The following is a 15392-nucleotide window of genomic DNA, read 5'->3' on the forward strand; positions in this document are numbered from 1 at the left end:
GTTTTACAGGTTAACTAATATGATATAAGAACAAATCCATAGTTACGGTCTAATTTTGCATAAAATTTGGAGTATAGTATATATAGATAGGCGTTTATTATTGTAAAGACCATTTGTATGAAGCATTTCTTTATTTGCATATACTATTATTGTCGCGTTACAATAATTATTTCCTATTGTGTGAAAAGTATGCTTCATTTGAACGTTGAATACATAATTCGTATATTTCTCTTATTTATCAAACTAGCACATTCTTCAAGGCAGCACGTCCTACGGAAACGGAAGTTATCTAGCTCGCATTCTTTGTGATCCTATTGCGTTGAACTTTCTTACTGTGGTCACGGTGGTACCGAGGATGATGTGCATATTCAGGGACGATGATAGGTTTGTGCATACGTTGGAGCTGAACGTGAGGTTCATATCTTTTGTCGGACCTCTCCTCAATTCGTATAGGTCTGCTCTTTTCTGAATATTTATGATTCTCTTTAAAATCGTGATGGGGTACCCTAAATGGACGCATCAACATGGGCAGAAGATCCTTATGTTCAAGTTCTTCATGACTGTGGTGTTCGTCCCATCTATTAACTTCATTATGACCTTGGTGTGCTTTGTGACCATAATATTCTTTGTGACCGTATTGTTTTTCTTGACTGCGTTGTTCTTCTCGACCACTTTGTTCTTCTCGACCGCGTTGTTCTTCTTGACCGCGTTGTTCTTCTCGACCGCGTTGTTCTTCCCGACCGCGTTGTTCTTCTCGATCGCGTTGTTCTCCTCGGCCACGTTGTTCTTCGCGACCTCGTTTTTCGTCACGGCTGTGATTTTGTTCTTCCTCACGTTCTTCATGATGGATCGGTTTTTCGTGGCCATGATGTTCATTGTGAATAGGATGGTGAATCATTAGGTGGTTTTCGATGGGAACTGGTTTACGGGGCTCCTCTTCCTCTTGAGTGGGAACTTCTTGGCCAGAATCACCGGCGGTTTCTTCTATGTGATGCTCTTCTTCATGGTGTTCCTCCTGTTCAACAGGTACTGCCTCATTATGTTTCAAATATTCTTCGTGATGTTTTCGCAGTTTTGTATTAACGTAGTACTCTATATGTATTGGCCTTTGTGGTTTATGGTACGTAGGCTCGGGGCGTTCTTCTTCACGCTCTTCCACAACAGCTTCTGGCGCTTTTTCCACTACGGCAGGTTCAGCTTCCTCTATTTTCCTTTCGGGCTCTTCGTTCACGATTTCTATCACTGGTTTAGTAATTTCTATACGAGGCTCCTCTACATGCGGTTCTTCTGCACGAACCTCCTCAATACGAGGCTCCTCTCGATGTTCGTGATGTTCTGAGTAGTGGACGTCAGCGTGAAATCTGTTGATACAAAACAATTGAAATGTAGGAATATAAAGTAAAAAGATCTGTTTTAACAAGATAAGTAAAAGAGTCTGGAGTACTTGCTCATTATAGCATTAAATTAAATTAATTAAATATTAAATATTATAATTAAATATTATAAGGACATTCTTACACAAACTTATATTACTTCCTTTCATTATATTAAAGAATTAATAGTTGTACGGACATTTTAATCAGGTAAGTATATAAATAAACTTCTACGTCCATCCAAATCCGCTTCAGAACACTGATAAATACAAAATAAAATAGTAATTAAAACTTACGAACCCTTTATGCTTGTCGGAGTGGTATTTGACAGTACGTGTCTTACCATCTGGCTGCAGGAGCCAGTACTCGCCCCTCACTTCATCCCCATGTCTATGCTCATGTTGACCTTTGTGGTCATGGGTGTGGGGGTCATTCACCTTGTAAGAGAATTCATATGACGGATACGCCCAAGCCTGAAAGGTATAAAAGTCATTTTCAATGAGCACAGGAGGCTATTTTAATTTAAATTTAATGACGTTGATCTGAAGATTTTCCTAAAAAGAGGCGATACTGCTAAAGACAGGTCTTACAAGAAGATTTGGGTTATAGCCCCCAAGCTAGTAAAAATGTGAAGTGGGGATTTCACACGCACCTAGAGGACCTATTACGGATTTTTAAGAAAGAAGTGTAAAAGTTCTTAAATGATCAGCAACACACATGTGAAACGTAATGCTAAAGATAAGATAAAGAAAGATAAAGATGAAGAAAGATAAAGAAAGTTTATTATTCAAGTAGGCATATTACAACGTCAAATAAAGCTACGACGGCTCTAACCCTACACCTCTGCCCCGAGAAGATTTAAATCCCCCCTCAATTGGAGGAGGGTATCCCAATATGGCCGGCAACAAACTCAGCGGGACACATCTTTTTAAAAGAATACGTCTTATAATTAACATGCATTACGATAAGAAAAAAATACAATTAAAATTACTATTGAATTCATGCAATAATTACATACAGTAGGTTTTTTTCTTTATAGAAATATGCTGAAATAAAATAATATAAATACTAATGCTGTTATTATGATTTATTTATAAATAGGTACATTATAACGTCTAACAGGTAAATGTAACTCAGACTATTTTTGTATTTAGGTAGGTAGAGTATAAAATCTATTAAACAATGCAAACTAAACAAAACGAAAAATGTATCGGGATGGCAGATACGACGAAACGTGTGCATTATTTCAATTTGTTAGTTATTTTCTATTATAAAATTTATAAACAATTATTACTTAGCAAGCCCTCCTCCAATTATTACTGAAATCGGTGGTGGCCGAGTGGATATGACGTCCGACTTTCGCGTCGCGGGTTCAGTTTGAGTTTGAGTTTTTGAGTCACCAATGAGGTTTTCGGAACTTATGTACTTACGGAATATCATTTAATTTTGACCACTAGCATTTTGGTGAAGGAAAACATCGTGAGGAAAACCTGCATAAATCTTCGAAGAAATTTAAAAGGTGTATGTGAAGTCCCCAATCCGCATTGGGCTAGCGTGGGGACTATAGCCCCAGCCCTCTCGTGCATGAGAGGAGGCCTGTACCCAGCAGTGGGACGTATATAGGCAGAATTATTATAATCACATATAACACAATTACAATCACATATATTATATAGGCCCTCCAATCGATTATATAATTTATGAAACTTATATACCTAATACCTTTAAGAAAAGTGCTCAATAGTCTGAAAACTATATAGACAAGACAGTGGAAATGTAATTAAATAGAGAGAAACATAATTTGGAATACAGCAATTCTTGAATTAACTACTTAATAAACTAAAGTTTAACATCTTATAACTTTAATCGAGCAATTTTTGTATATATGTATACAAATATATGTATATTTATGTATAGGTATATATTTCGGAGATCTCGGAAACGGCTCTAACGATTTCGATGAAATTTGCTATATCGGGGTTTTTGGGGGCGAAAAATCGATCTAGCTAGGTCTTATTTCTAGGAAAACTCGCATTTTTGAGTTTTTATATTCTTTCCGAGCAAAGCTCGGTCTCCCAGATATTATGGCATTATTCGTAAACGCACTACGAGCCACAAAAAGCTAATTGTTGTTTGTCCTAGTCTGTCATTTTGACGTACGTATTCGTCAGAAAAAAAAAACATAAATTAACTAAAAGAAGCTTGTAAAGTATTATGAACAAGGGGGTAAGTATCGCACGTGACTCTTACGTATTCTCCATGATGCTCTGGCGACTGAGCTCCGATATGATCGAGCTCACCGTGATGTCCGTGATGAACAAACTCCTGCTTCAGGTTTATCTCCGAGGTGGCGTGGCCCTGGGCATAAAGCGCAAGGCCCAGCACAATCACACCATGCGCCTGCACAAAAATACCTATATCATCTGCCCCTCTTCGGGTTTTTTGTGCGAAAATGTGACTTTAATATATATATTATTTGAGTTTTACATAAAAAGTATGTGTTTAATTTGTGTCTTTACGAAGCCACAATTAGTCTATGTCCTCATTAACAAAACTCATGCCTTACATTCTTTGATATGATCAATATAGTTAGATACATATAGAAATTATTTATTTTTATTTTTTATATAATTTAATATATAAATATAATTTAATTTCATATATTTATTTTCCAAATTGACATGACATGAAACCTCTAAAGATTTATTTTATAAGAACCTAAATAATTCTGATAACTGATGCGTTGTATAATTAATGTATTTTTTATAATAATGTTTTTTTTTCGTCTCTACTCATATATAAAAATCACACTGCACCAAAAAATCCGATGTTTGTAAATATCACGATTGCTTATCACTTTTTGAAATTTATACTTTCAAATCTTTTTGAAATTGTAATTGATACTTTCTTAGTTATGAATTATTTTAAGATGTTACCTTCCAAAACATAATTGTGTCTTACTCAAAGAGTAAAACGAAATTGATAACGATTATGATGATTCTCTACCTTTATACACTATTTTGCTATTGATGTTAAATTGACGATTTCCTTCGTTCGCTCATTTTTTGAGTGCTCTTATGATTGATAATTCGTCTGTTACACGCCTTTGAAGGGAAGCTGCGTCTTTATGTTACTGTTTTTTTAGCTCTGCAGTTATCAGTTTAAGGGTATTATGCGGGAAGTATAAAATATTGGTTGGAAATCCGTTATTTGAGCTATTAGCAGAAGTGTTTGGGCGTGGCCGCATCGTGTCTCGGCTCATCATGTGATTGGAGAACAATTATCTACTAATGGTACATAAGCATGTAACTAAATTATAGGCTCATACGAACGTACATTTTTATATGAAAATAATGTCATTATGTTATCATTCGACGTGCATCTCGCTTTTACTTGTTCGCATATGTATTGGTAAGAGCGAGACGCATTGGCGAATGATAACAAAATGATATAATTTTGACATCAAAATGTAAGTCTTCGTTGAAATAGTGTGATAAGGCCTCCAATGCAAGTTAACATTATGTGTACGCGATGCGGTTCTGTATATCTTTTGTATTTATTACCTAGGTATTGAAGGTAGTTTACAAATACGAGTAGGTTGACAAATACCTACGCTTACGATCCAGTGAGTTACCGATTTAGCGAATAATCAGCCATAAAAAAATAACAACCATACTTTTACCGCAAAAAATATTACAAACTAGTAGTTGGAATATTAATGGCATTTTAGGATTTAGGATTTAAAAACAGAGCGTAGGTATTTTTAAATCCTAGACCTAGATACTAAAATAAAATTTGTATTGCCTAATCTACTACTCAATTTAACAATTGGACTGCATTATGAAATAATGAACTAACCGACAAAATCGAAAAAAAAAGTTATTAATCCAGGCCGAATCTGGGTAATGAAAATCTATGTGCTCGACTATTTCTGTGATCAAAAAATCATGTTTATAGCCTTATTATAAGGGGTAGAATCGAGCGACACATGAAAATGTATTAGGGCCTATGCACTAACTCGTTACAAAGAAAAAAAAGAATTAAGCGCCGAAGTTACGTTTACAAATTATAATAACCATATATTTAAAATTGTAAAAACGAATTTAACACCTAAAATATGTCGTTAATTCTTTTAGTTTCAAAGTTTCAATGATTTATAAACGCAATATCGACTTAATCGCCTCCACAATGTATCGTTTAATTCGTTATAACATTTCCTCAAATCGCACTATCTTTAGCTTCCGCACCTAATACAAATCGCATTATTAAAGTATCAAGCGACAATACGTATGTCGCATAGTACGTTACTACGAAATAAATTACCCTCATCGTAGATTTAGTGCATTAAATAATTAAGCGGAAAAACGCTAATAACTTCAAAATTATAAAAGTTAGTGTTATTTTTACTAAATATATAATTTATAAAACTTTTACAGGTCACAGTAAAAAATTGAATTTTTTTTACTTTAAAAATTCACTTACAAAAACCAATTTAAATTTCAAATCTTTCCAGCTCATTTTTTCGGTTTCAACTGATTGTCGCTTCGCTTGATCGCTTATTCCATAACGCTGTCCAATTACAATTAGCCCCAAGACGTTAAATACTTGTGGTAGAGGAGTTCCATTCTGGTCTTCATGAGCAGTTCCATTTCATCAATATCACTGTTTAAATAAAAATGCTTGGTTTAAATATATATAAAAAAACGCTATAAGTAAGTATGCTTTCATGCGCTGGTGGCCTAGTGGTAAGAGCGTGCGACTTGCAATCCGGAGGAAAATGAAAATGAAAAACCAATATAATTTCATATTTACCAGTCGCTTTTCGTTGAAGGAAAACATCGTGAGGAAACCGGACTAATCCTAATAAGGCTTAGTTTACCCCCTGAGTTGGGAGGTCAGATGGCAATCCCTTTCGTAAAAACTAGTGCCCACGCCAATTCCTGGGATTAGTTGCCAAGCGGACCCCAGGCTCCCATGAGCCGTGGCAAAATGCCGGGACAACGCGAGAAACATGATGATACCTATGTTTTCAGCCCGTCCGTAGCTAGAGTTAGGACCAAGAAAAGTCTGCACTTCTGCATCGATTTTGATGGCACACGCGACACGCGGTACAAGTGTTATTTTAAACGTCAAATTTCTATGTAATTATGACGTATAAATAGCAATAGCACTGCGTGTGCTATCAAAGTCGATGCAGAGTTGTCTTGGTCTGACTAACTATAATTAATTTTATAAGCCGCCTCACCAGTATACCTAGTAGTAGATACTACGATGTGGTGCAAATGACAAAAATCTGCGCAAATTAAAAATGAAAATTGATGTGAGAAAACATTACGCGCAGCTCGCGCCTGCATAATTATACATATAGGTAGTTTACTGTCTGTTGCCATTGACATTGCTCTTTCCATATGGCAGTAACGTTATTGGGTTAGTCGCAGTGGCCCAATTCGACTTGATAAAGTGACAGAAGGTCACATTGCTACTATACGCATGGTAGCCGATAACGATAAAATGATTTCTGACTAAACTGCAATCTGTATGACGAAAAACCAGAACATTTTATTAACTTTATTTGACTTGGTTTTACGATAACCTAGGATTTCGTTTTTGATCGGCCTAGTAGCTATGAAAAGAAATATCAGTTAGTCTGTCTTTCTTACAGGTATATCACACTTACTCGAAAATTACCTAAAAACCGTTACATTTATAGAATCATGAACGTTTCTGTAGTAAAACTCCTAAATTAATGGATAACTTTTAAACCACCGACGGGGCACAAATTGTCAATAGGGTAGATGACAATTTTTTTATGGTATCAGTTGATCAGGTTTGTTTTAAGGATCAAATGTCTGTATGGGACCCATTGTCTTAAAGCAATACAAAAGTCACAAATGATGGTCTAAGTCTGGCACCCGCACTTTACTGACAAAACGCTTAAACAAATTGGCATTACATCGCGACGTCAGGTAATGACGCTATTACTTAGAAGCCGTGGAAAACAAGGAAATTGCGATTTTGTCGGTGAAATATTGCGTTTATGTATATTGTTCCTGTAAAATATATTTTTAAATAACATGTAAGGAATCGAATATGGTACCATAATTTTTTTCCTATTTGGAAGTTAATTTTTGTTTTTTTTTAAACTTTAAAGTCTTGTATTTATTTATTATTCCCATATATTTTTTAAGTTTCTAATTTACTGTGATAAATTGCTCATTTTCTATCTATTTAACTAGATTTAGTTTTAAAATTCAACATGTGTCAACTACCCTATTGTCAATTGTTATAAGAAAAAGGAAAATTCGTTTATCTCGAAAACCACGAAACTGTTGCGAATCTTAAGTTCATTTTCTGAACCGGCCTAAGGTGCCATGCCGGTGGTTAATAGTTAAAAACTTGTCCATTGTTTACAGGACAGCATGTGCGTTGCAGCAATGCTGCAGCTGATTTTGTCATAGGCGCCTTCCGACATTCGATATCGGAAAGGCGCTTCCGATAAATTCAGCCATGTCGGAGATAATATTTGTGTGTGTGTGTGTATATTCATGTTCATATTTATTAATAATATACACATATATTACAAGTCAAAATACAAAATACAATTACAATTAATAGAATAACAATTAAAATTTCAATTTATTTCTACATCGAAACAATAAAAGTAAAATTATTTACACATGTTCAAAAATGTAATTACAAAAATCATATCATATTATATTCTACATTTCCAATAATAATAATAAGTCATAAAAGGCGTTGTCAATTAGCAATTTCTTCAATTTAATATAAAATACATTATCATGTGATATCACAGTTATATTTTCAGAGATAGAATTATATATTATATGTAGTATATGTAGGCATAATGCTTGTTGTAGTGTGCGTGACCGCTAAAGACGGCGCCCAGGCGCGCCCCCGCGATTATTAGTAGGATTCTACATTCGATGTCGGAAAACGCTCAAAAAATCCGATGGCAGAAAATCACAAAAATTACACAAAGAAAATTGTCACTACGCTGCGACTCGGGGCAATTTTTTTGTTAACCTTTCTCATGCTTGGCTTGTATGTAGGAGGTTTTCACGGGAAGCAACATGTTATTCTAATTAGCCCTCTTGCATAACAAATACCCAACTATTACATGTATTAAACACAACTTAACAACAACCGGAGGTCCTGAGTTCGAACCCCGGCTCGTTTCAATGAGTTTCTTGAAACATACAATATCTATAGGTATGTATAAATTTCATAATCAGGTCGGTAGGAGATTAAATTGAAACACAATTTTAGCGCTAAATGTAACAAATTTTATTACTCATAAAGCTATCAATAGACATGAGTCAGTCTTAATATAGTTAGTCGCATTGGTCGTTCCTTAGGGGCGTCCTGTTTTGGCTCCATAGTTTAGATATGGTGATGGGCGAAATGAACATGATGATGAGGCGACGAGTGATGGACAATGGCGTTGAAGCTGTAAAAAATAATATTAGAAGTCATCATCAAGTTTATCAATTACTGTAGTTTTCAGGGTCTAAAAAGCGATTTCATTTTATATAAAATACATAATACATGTATTATTCTATTGAATAATGAGCCTGATAATTAGTCGATAAATAATAATTATAACGAAAGAAAGATAGTTGGAGTCGGACGGTATTCTTAGACTGCACATGTTATACCGGGTGTTTCCTGTAACAGGAGCAATAAATTAAGCTGTAGGCTAGTTTTCTATTAGTTCCAACTTTTAAAAATAACTTGTGTTTTGGTTTTATTGTACACTAAAGTTTATTCTAAGACGCAATGTATTGCAAAATTTGTTATGTTTAAAGAGTGACAAGCAACGTCAAACACACAGATGGCAGCGTACATTGAAAATAATATTTAATTAGTATGAAAAAGGTATAATCTAAAAATTTCATAATATTAAAAAGTTGCTGAACAAATGTTGGTCAGTTTGAGGAGTACAGCCTACAGCTTAATTTATTGCTCCTGTTACAGGAAACACCCGGTATAGTGAATGATTTCGACTGGCATATCGAAAATAGAACGGACACCATTCATTGAAACAAAATAAAATAAAAATATTATAATGAAACTACCTTAAGAATTAAACTTCAATGCATGAAGTAAAAGCATACGGTTACATAAGTTACATTCGGATTCACTGTACTAGCGTTCCTGCTGCGTCCAATTTATTGTCTTGATATAGATTACTTTTTACATTACTGCAGCAACGCCTGCAGCAAACGTTGGTGCGTCTGAATTAGAATATAACCTTAACCCGGGCATAGACATCGCGTCGTCACATAAGCGTTACCTACCTACACTTTAATTGAGATACATCAAGTGAAATAATTATATTACTTAGTATTAAAGAAAGCTAGTATCCTGGTCTCCGGCAGGTACTTACTTGGCATGGTCGACAAAATACTAGGTATTAGATTTAGCGAGGCAGAGAGCACTCAATACAGGTAGAAGTTGGAGCTGCTTTTGTTACAAACTGGTACCTACCCGGTGTGGTCATCAGCCTTGTACTCGACCTTCCTGAGACGGCCGTCGGGCTCCACCAGCTCGTAGCCTCCCTTCACCAGGTCACCGTGGCGCTGCTCGTGCTGCGACTTCACGTCGCCCGTGTGGTGGTCGTGCACGGCGTATTCAAACTTGTACTCGGGGAACGCCTGAATGGAGATAAACAGTTTTTCATGATATGTTTCATGGAATCTTTGTATTAATTTTTTTCATTACATACGCCTAAGGTGGCGTCGTGCAACATCTAGGGAACGTGAGTACTCTTCCCCGTCCTAACGGCACCTATATTGTGTATATTCTGCCAAAAACAACGTGGTAAACATTTAGTGCCAATTTAATAAACTGCATACCTTCTGCCTAAACTCTTAGGTGTAAATAAACACTATAAATCAAATGAAAGTGTGGAAATCATTTGCATTTGCTTGCAACCTCGTCACAAATTCACGTCTCAACTTATTATTACGTATTTATTTTGATACGACGATCGCTATTTGTTTGCTGTTTGAGAAAAGTAATTAATAGTTTAGAGTTACTACTCGTACCTATATCAGTTTCCCATGTGTTATGGTTATGACAGTCGTTTACTTACTGTTTCAATTAATTGCTAGACTAGTATGATTAGTCTGACTGGGTCGGTTAGCAAACTTGTTGAAATTGGCGGGAAGTCGAAAGATTAATAACACCGCAATAATAATTTAATATATACCTAAGTAATCTAAGCTAACTGTTAGGCAAGTTGTTTGTTGTTGATTGTGAAGTAAGACACTTTTTGAATATTTAAGGAGCCAATAAATCTTTCAGATTTTGGATAATACAAATACTCACTAATTGATTGTTAGTAAAATGATTTATTGAAAGGCTTAATTTGATTAACTGCACTGAACACGAGATATCGTGACTGATAAAATATTAGTTAAACATTGTTTTACAACATAATTAGTAAACTAGTTCCACCATTTTTATGGAAGTTTTGTAGAACAATCATATCAAAAAATACACAGTCAAGTCATTTATTATCTATTAGGAGGAGAGAGAGTGAGAGAGAGAGAGAGAGAGTTTAAAAGTGACACTTCCATAATTCTTCTTGTGTTGATGGCTTCCGATGGATTCATAATTCTTGAAATCTTATTTGTAAATAATTTATTTATATAAATATTTTAATAACAATAATCTAATCCAGGGAAAACACCTTCTTGGAGTTCTTGGCAGTGACAATGCATACATATCCCATCTCATATGCGCTCCATACTTTATTACATGTCATTTGGGACAAAATTAGCATCGTCCGATTCTAGTTTCATGTTACTTACATAATGGTCATGATGCGGAATGTGGTGAATGGGCACATGGGGCACATGGGGCACATGGGGCACATGGGGCACATGGTGGTGCAGCAGCGGCAAGTGATGGTGGATGGGAATATGGTGGTGTATGGGGATGTGTACGGGGTGGTGGGGCCCGTCGTGCTTCTGCAGCTCCTGGTGGGAGATCGCCGGGTGGTGGTGATGGTGGTGGTGGAACGGGAAGATAGCTTGGCAAGCCGACACCAGAACGCAAGCGGTTAGTACCTGGAACAAACATTTTTGAGTCATAGCATTGGTCATAGCATCATCCTTTTGCCCTTATTTTTTAAAGCACTGTTCGAATTGTAGCATAGGTAAATTCTATTTGTGGCGGTCAACTATATCGACACTACCTACGACTGGTTTGTATGGTTTTCTATGAAATACGTTCGAATTGCGGCTTCAGTGTTTCGGAGGTAATGAGGTAGGATTCTATAACCACGATCGCAGACCACAATACTACTCGTTTTGCCGCACCGTCGCACATCGTTAACAATGAGTGAATCAACTGACAAAGACGTTGAATAAGATAAATCAACCAAACACGTAAATTACCTAAATATTTTTATTAAGTAAATGACATTGCCACGCGGTAATTCTGCTTGCGGAACACTCGTTTCAGTCACTTCCTTCCTTTTCGTATCGTGTCCATTCTTTTCTTTTTTGCCTTTTTAAATTTATTAGCCGTACAAATTTATTACTATTACCTTTCTAATCACAACTTTCATCATCGTTGTACACTAGGCGATTCAACTTTAGCAGTTGGCAATTGAATTAACTACTTATTGATATGATTTAAATTTATTTAAATTACGAAATTAATTAATAAAACAAACTTAAACTACACATACAGTTGGACGGCATTAAGGCAAATTTGAGAAATGGGTATTGTAAAAAGCAAATTTTTTTTGTGCCTCCGTTGTTTTGCGCGGGTTGCTCGGAGCGGCTGAACGCCTATTTATTAAAAGTTGTATGAACAATGCTAACCGGTGCGGACGCGTCCGAGGGATTTTACCCGCAATGGTACCCGCAGGTGATAAATATTTAAAAGCGTTCATTTAGATTATTGTTTACAATTAGTATTTTCCTCGCCCTGGTGTGGTGAAATTTTTTGTGTTTCACTCGGTAGCAAATTTCGTTTAACCCTCGTACACCTTGAAACCCTCGCAACGCTCAAGGTTCCGCTTTAAAAATCACTCACTACGCTCGTGGTTAAATTTTTGCTTCGTCTTTCGCTTGCTTGGGTATGAAAATTTGCACGAGGAGTTAAACAGCAACTTTATTTTCTTGTAAAACAACTATAAAAACTTATTAAAACACTTCCTAATAACCTTGACACCGTATCTGGGGGCACAATTTACCGTAAGTCTATAATCCTACTATATTACGAGTATGTTTATTTATTTTCCTAGTCACTTAACACTTAAAACTTTCTCAAAGCAACTTACGCGAGACAACATCTTGGCGTACGCGGATACTATATGCTTTGTCTAATGAATATAAGACAATAGTGCACACGTTATGCGTTGGTTCATTAGCTTATATAGGAGACTTTAATTGTGGGAATTATTAGAGCAAAAAATCTATTGATCAATTTCACAGGGTTTGCTAACGGCCCTATCGTAATATCGGTTTTGTGTAGTGCATAGGTATGCATACCTACACATTGCACATGTGTCGAGGGCACAATTAAGTCAGCTTTGTAGGCTGTATCGCCATCACATCGGAACGTACAATCAGCATCAATAGTAGTGGCCTCTTCTTTTCTGTACTCTCTATATTGTTTTCTGTAATGAGGTGTGCAATAAAGAGTATTTTTTATTGTATTATATTGTATTGTAATGGGTGAAACAACGCCAATAAGTGCAGACAAATGTGTACAGTTCGCGTTCAAAAGTATTTGCCAGAATCTAATTCCTTTACATAAATTTTATAGACATATTGTCTCTTTTTATTTTCAAATAGATTGGGAACGGTGACAGCTGCCTTCTCCTTACAATTATGCAATTTATAACCTTAAAAATAACCTTAAAACACAAGATTTTTGAAAAATACTTTAAGTTCGGCGTCTGCAGGAAGCTCGTTTCTCCATATAAATGTAGTTACGCTCTCACTTTAAAACGACTAGCTAGATTGCTCTGAAACTTTGTTCTTACAATAGGATAAGGTGTAATTATGCCTGTAATTAGTTTATATAGCTTTAAAAAAATACAATTTAAGTTTTTCATACAAAACTTGTTTGTTGCTCCAGGTATTTCGTTTGTTTAATAAACTAATTATACGCATAGATATTACTACCTTGTCATTGTATGTGCAAAGTTTCATTACAATCCAACACGTAGTTTTAAAGGTCTTCGTAGCTCAGATGGAAGAGCACCGGGCTAGCGATCCGGTGATCGCGGGTTCAAGTCCCACCCAAGGCAGTGAATTTTTCCACTTTTAATTTGTTTCTAAGCTTAGTATCAATATATCTTACTCGTAATGTATTATTATTAGGTTTCGGAAGTTCAGTGGAATGCGATTATATCGATCGAGTAGACACAGCGTAAATCCGCTTTGGTAACCCACACAGGTATTTAAGGCCGATGGTCTTGTATTAAATTTAGTAACCAATCAATTGCAAATTGCAATACATGTAGGTTTTTAACAGCATACAGATACAGTGTCGAAATCAAATATGCATATTTATCGTCACATGTTTGAACGGGAACGAAAAGTAAAAAAAATAACCACACTAATATTTTACTCGCAATATAATATAATAAGCAGGCATCGTAAACTGCGAGCGAAATCCATTGAAGTAGTATAATTTAAAAAGTATATATTTTTTTTAAAACTAGGGTTGTAACTGGTTGTCATACGTCATTTCAATGGATTTCGCTCGCAGTTTACGATGCCTGATAATAAGACAGCTATCCACCCATTATCAGCGATTTCTGATTTTACTTATATTTGATTTACATTGCTGGTAGATATATTTTCTATAAATTACCAAGTAATTAGGCTTAATAGCCATATATAAATAAAGGCTAGTAAAATATAAAAGACTGACAATATCCATACAACACCACGTACCCATAATGCGTCATCTTTGTTGTAGGTGGCGCTATTTACTAGGTACTAATTCATGAAGCGTTATGCTTATGAAAACTGTCACCTTGCTGCTATTTATGACTTCAACACCTAATATTGGAATTATTTGACCGCTGCCATACTTCTTTGCCATGCTTCTTTGGGCATCAAAGTAGAATTCGGATGTTACGTTTTATTTGAATGGCGACTTATGGCGAATAATAAAATGAATGAAAGATTGAACTTTTTTTAATCTCTCCAACAAAGCAGTAACGATAGCAACGCAAGTTATCAACGAAATTGACAGTGACATCGCTCGCGTCAAAGCAGCAATAGTAAAGGTAACGTTTAGACGCCAACTGCAACTACATTTCTGTTGCGACGTCGTTGTTGCACGTCGGCGCTATATCTGTCAATTTCGGCGCTGCATTACTGCCGCGATTATGACGTTCTTTCCGTCGTTGATTTTGTCAAGTAAATTGACTGATACAGCGATGGCAACAACGACGCCGCAACAGTGATGTAGAGTTAGACCAAGATAACTCTGCAGGGAATTTGATAGCGCAGAGCGTGGAATGGATATCATAAACGTCAAATGTGTATGAAATTATGACGTTTAAAATAACACTTTCACAGTCTGTGCTATCAAATGCGCTGCAGAGTTAGATTAGACCGACTCCAACTGTGTTGACACCCAAACGTCACCTTGAGCGTTTTCACTTTGTCCGATCCGATATCGGATGTAGGATCCTACATCCGCGTAGTCAGGCCGCAGCGGCGCTCCCGGGCGCCGTCTTTAGCAGTCACGAACACTAGAACAAGCATTATGCCTACATATACGGACAAAAACAGATATTATCGCTCCCACAGCGGGCGGAGGCTCCGACATGGCTGAATTTATCGGAAGCGCCTTTCCGATATGGGATGTCGGAAGGCACCTATGACAAAAACAACTGCAGGAGAGTGCCATTGGCATTAAGTCCGCCTTTTTTGCATTGTTTATCGTTTTTAGCAATAATGATTTATTAAATGCATTAATAAATACAGAGAAACACATATATCTTACAGTTTACTTCCT

The 15392-nt window shown here is 36.1% G+C and overlaps 2 protein-coding genes across 2 annotated transcripts; both read right to left on the minus strand.

Moving 5' to 3' along the window:
• Positions 1-289: 289 nt before the first annotated feature.
• LOC134742804 (cilia- and flagella-associated protein 251-like) lies at positions 290-6022 on the minus strand. The gene is made up of 4 exons (XM_063675991.1): positions 5979-6022; positions 3624-3831; positions 1674-1846; positions 290-1361 (listed from the first exon to the last, which is right to left on the minus strand). Exons 1-4 carry the CDS (start codon positions 6020-6022, stop codon positions 290-292), a joined length of 1497 nt encoding a protein of 498 aa, XP_063532061.1.
• Positions 6023-8705: 2683 nt separating this feature from the next.
• Positions 8706-12894, minus strand: LOC134743133 (histidine-rich glycoprotein-like). The gene is made up of 4 exons (XM_063676475.1): positions 12691-12894; positions 11210-11467; positions 9882-10048; positions 8706-8841 (listed from the first exon to the last, which is right to left on the minus strand). Exons 1-4 carry the CDS (start codon positions 12700-12702, stop codon positions 8775-8777), a joined length of 504 nt encoding a protein of 167 aa, XP_063532545.1. The 5' UTR covers positions 12703-12894; the 3' UTR covers positions 8706-8774.
• Positions 12895-15392: the final 2498 nt, after the last annotated feature.

The sequence above is a fragment of the Cydia strobilella genome, chromosome 7 (genome assembly GCF_947568885.1).
Source record: "Cydia strobilella chromosome 7, ilCydStro3.1, whole genome shotgun sequence".
In the NCBI taxonomy this organism is placed as follows: Eukaryota; Metazoa; Arthropoda; class Insecta; order Lepidoptera; family Tortricidae; genus Cydia; species Cydia strobilella.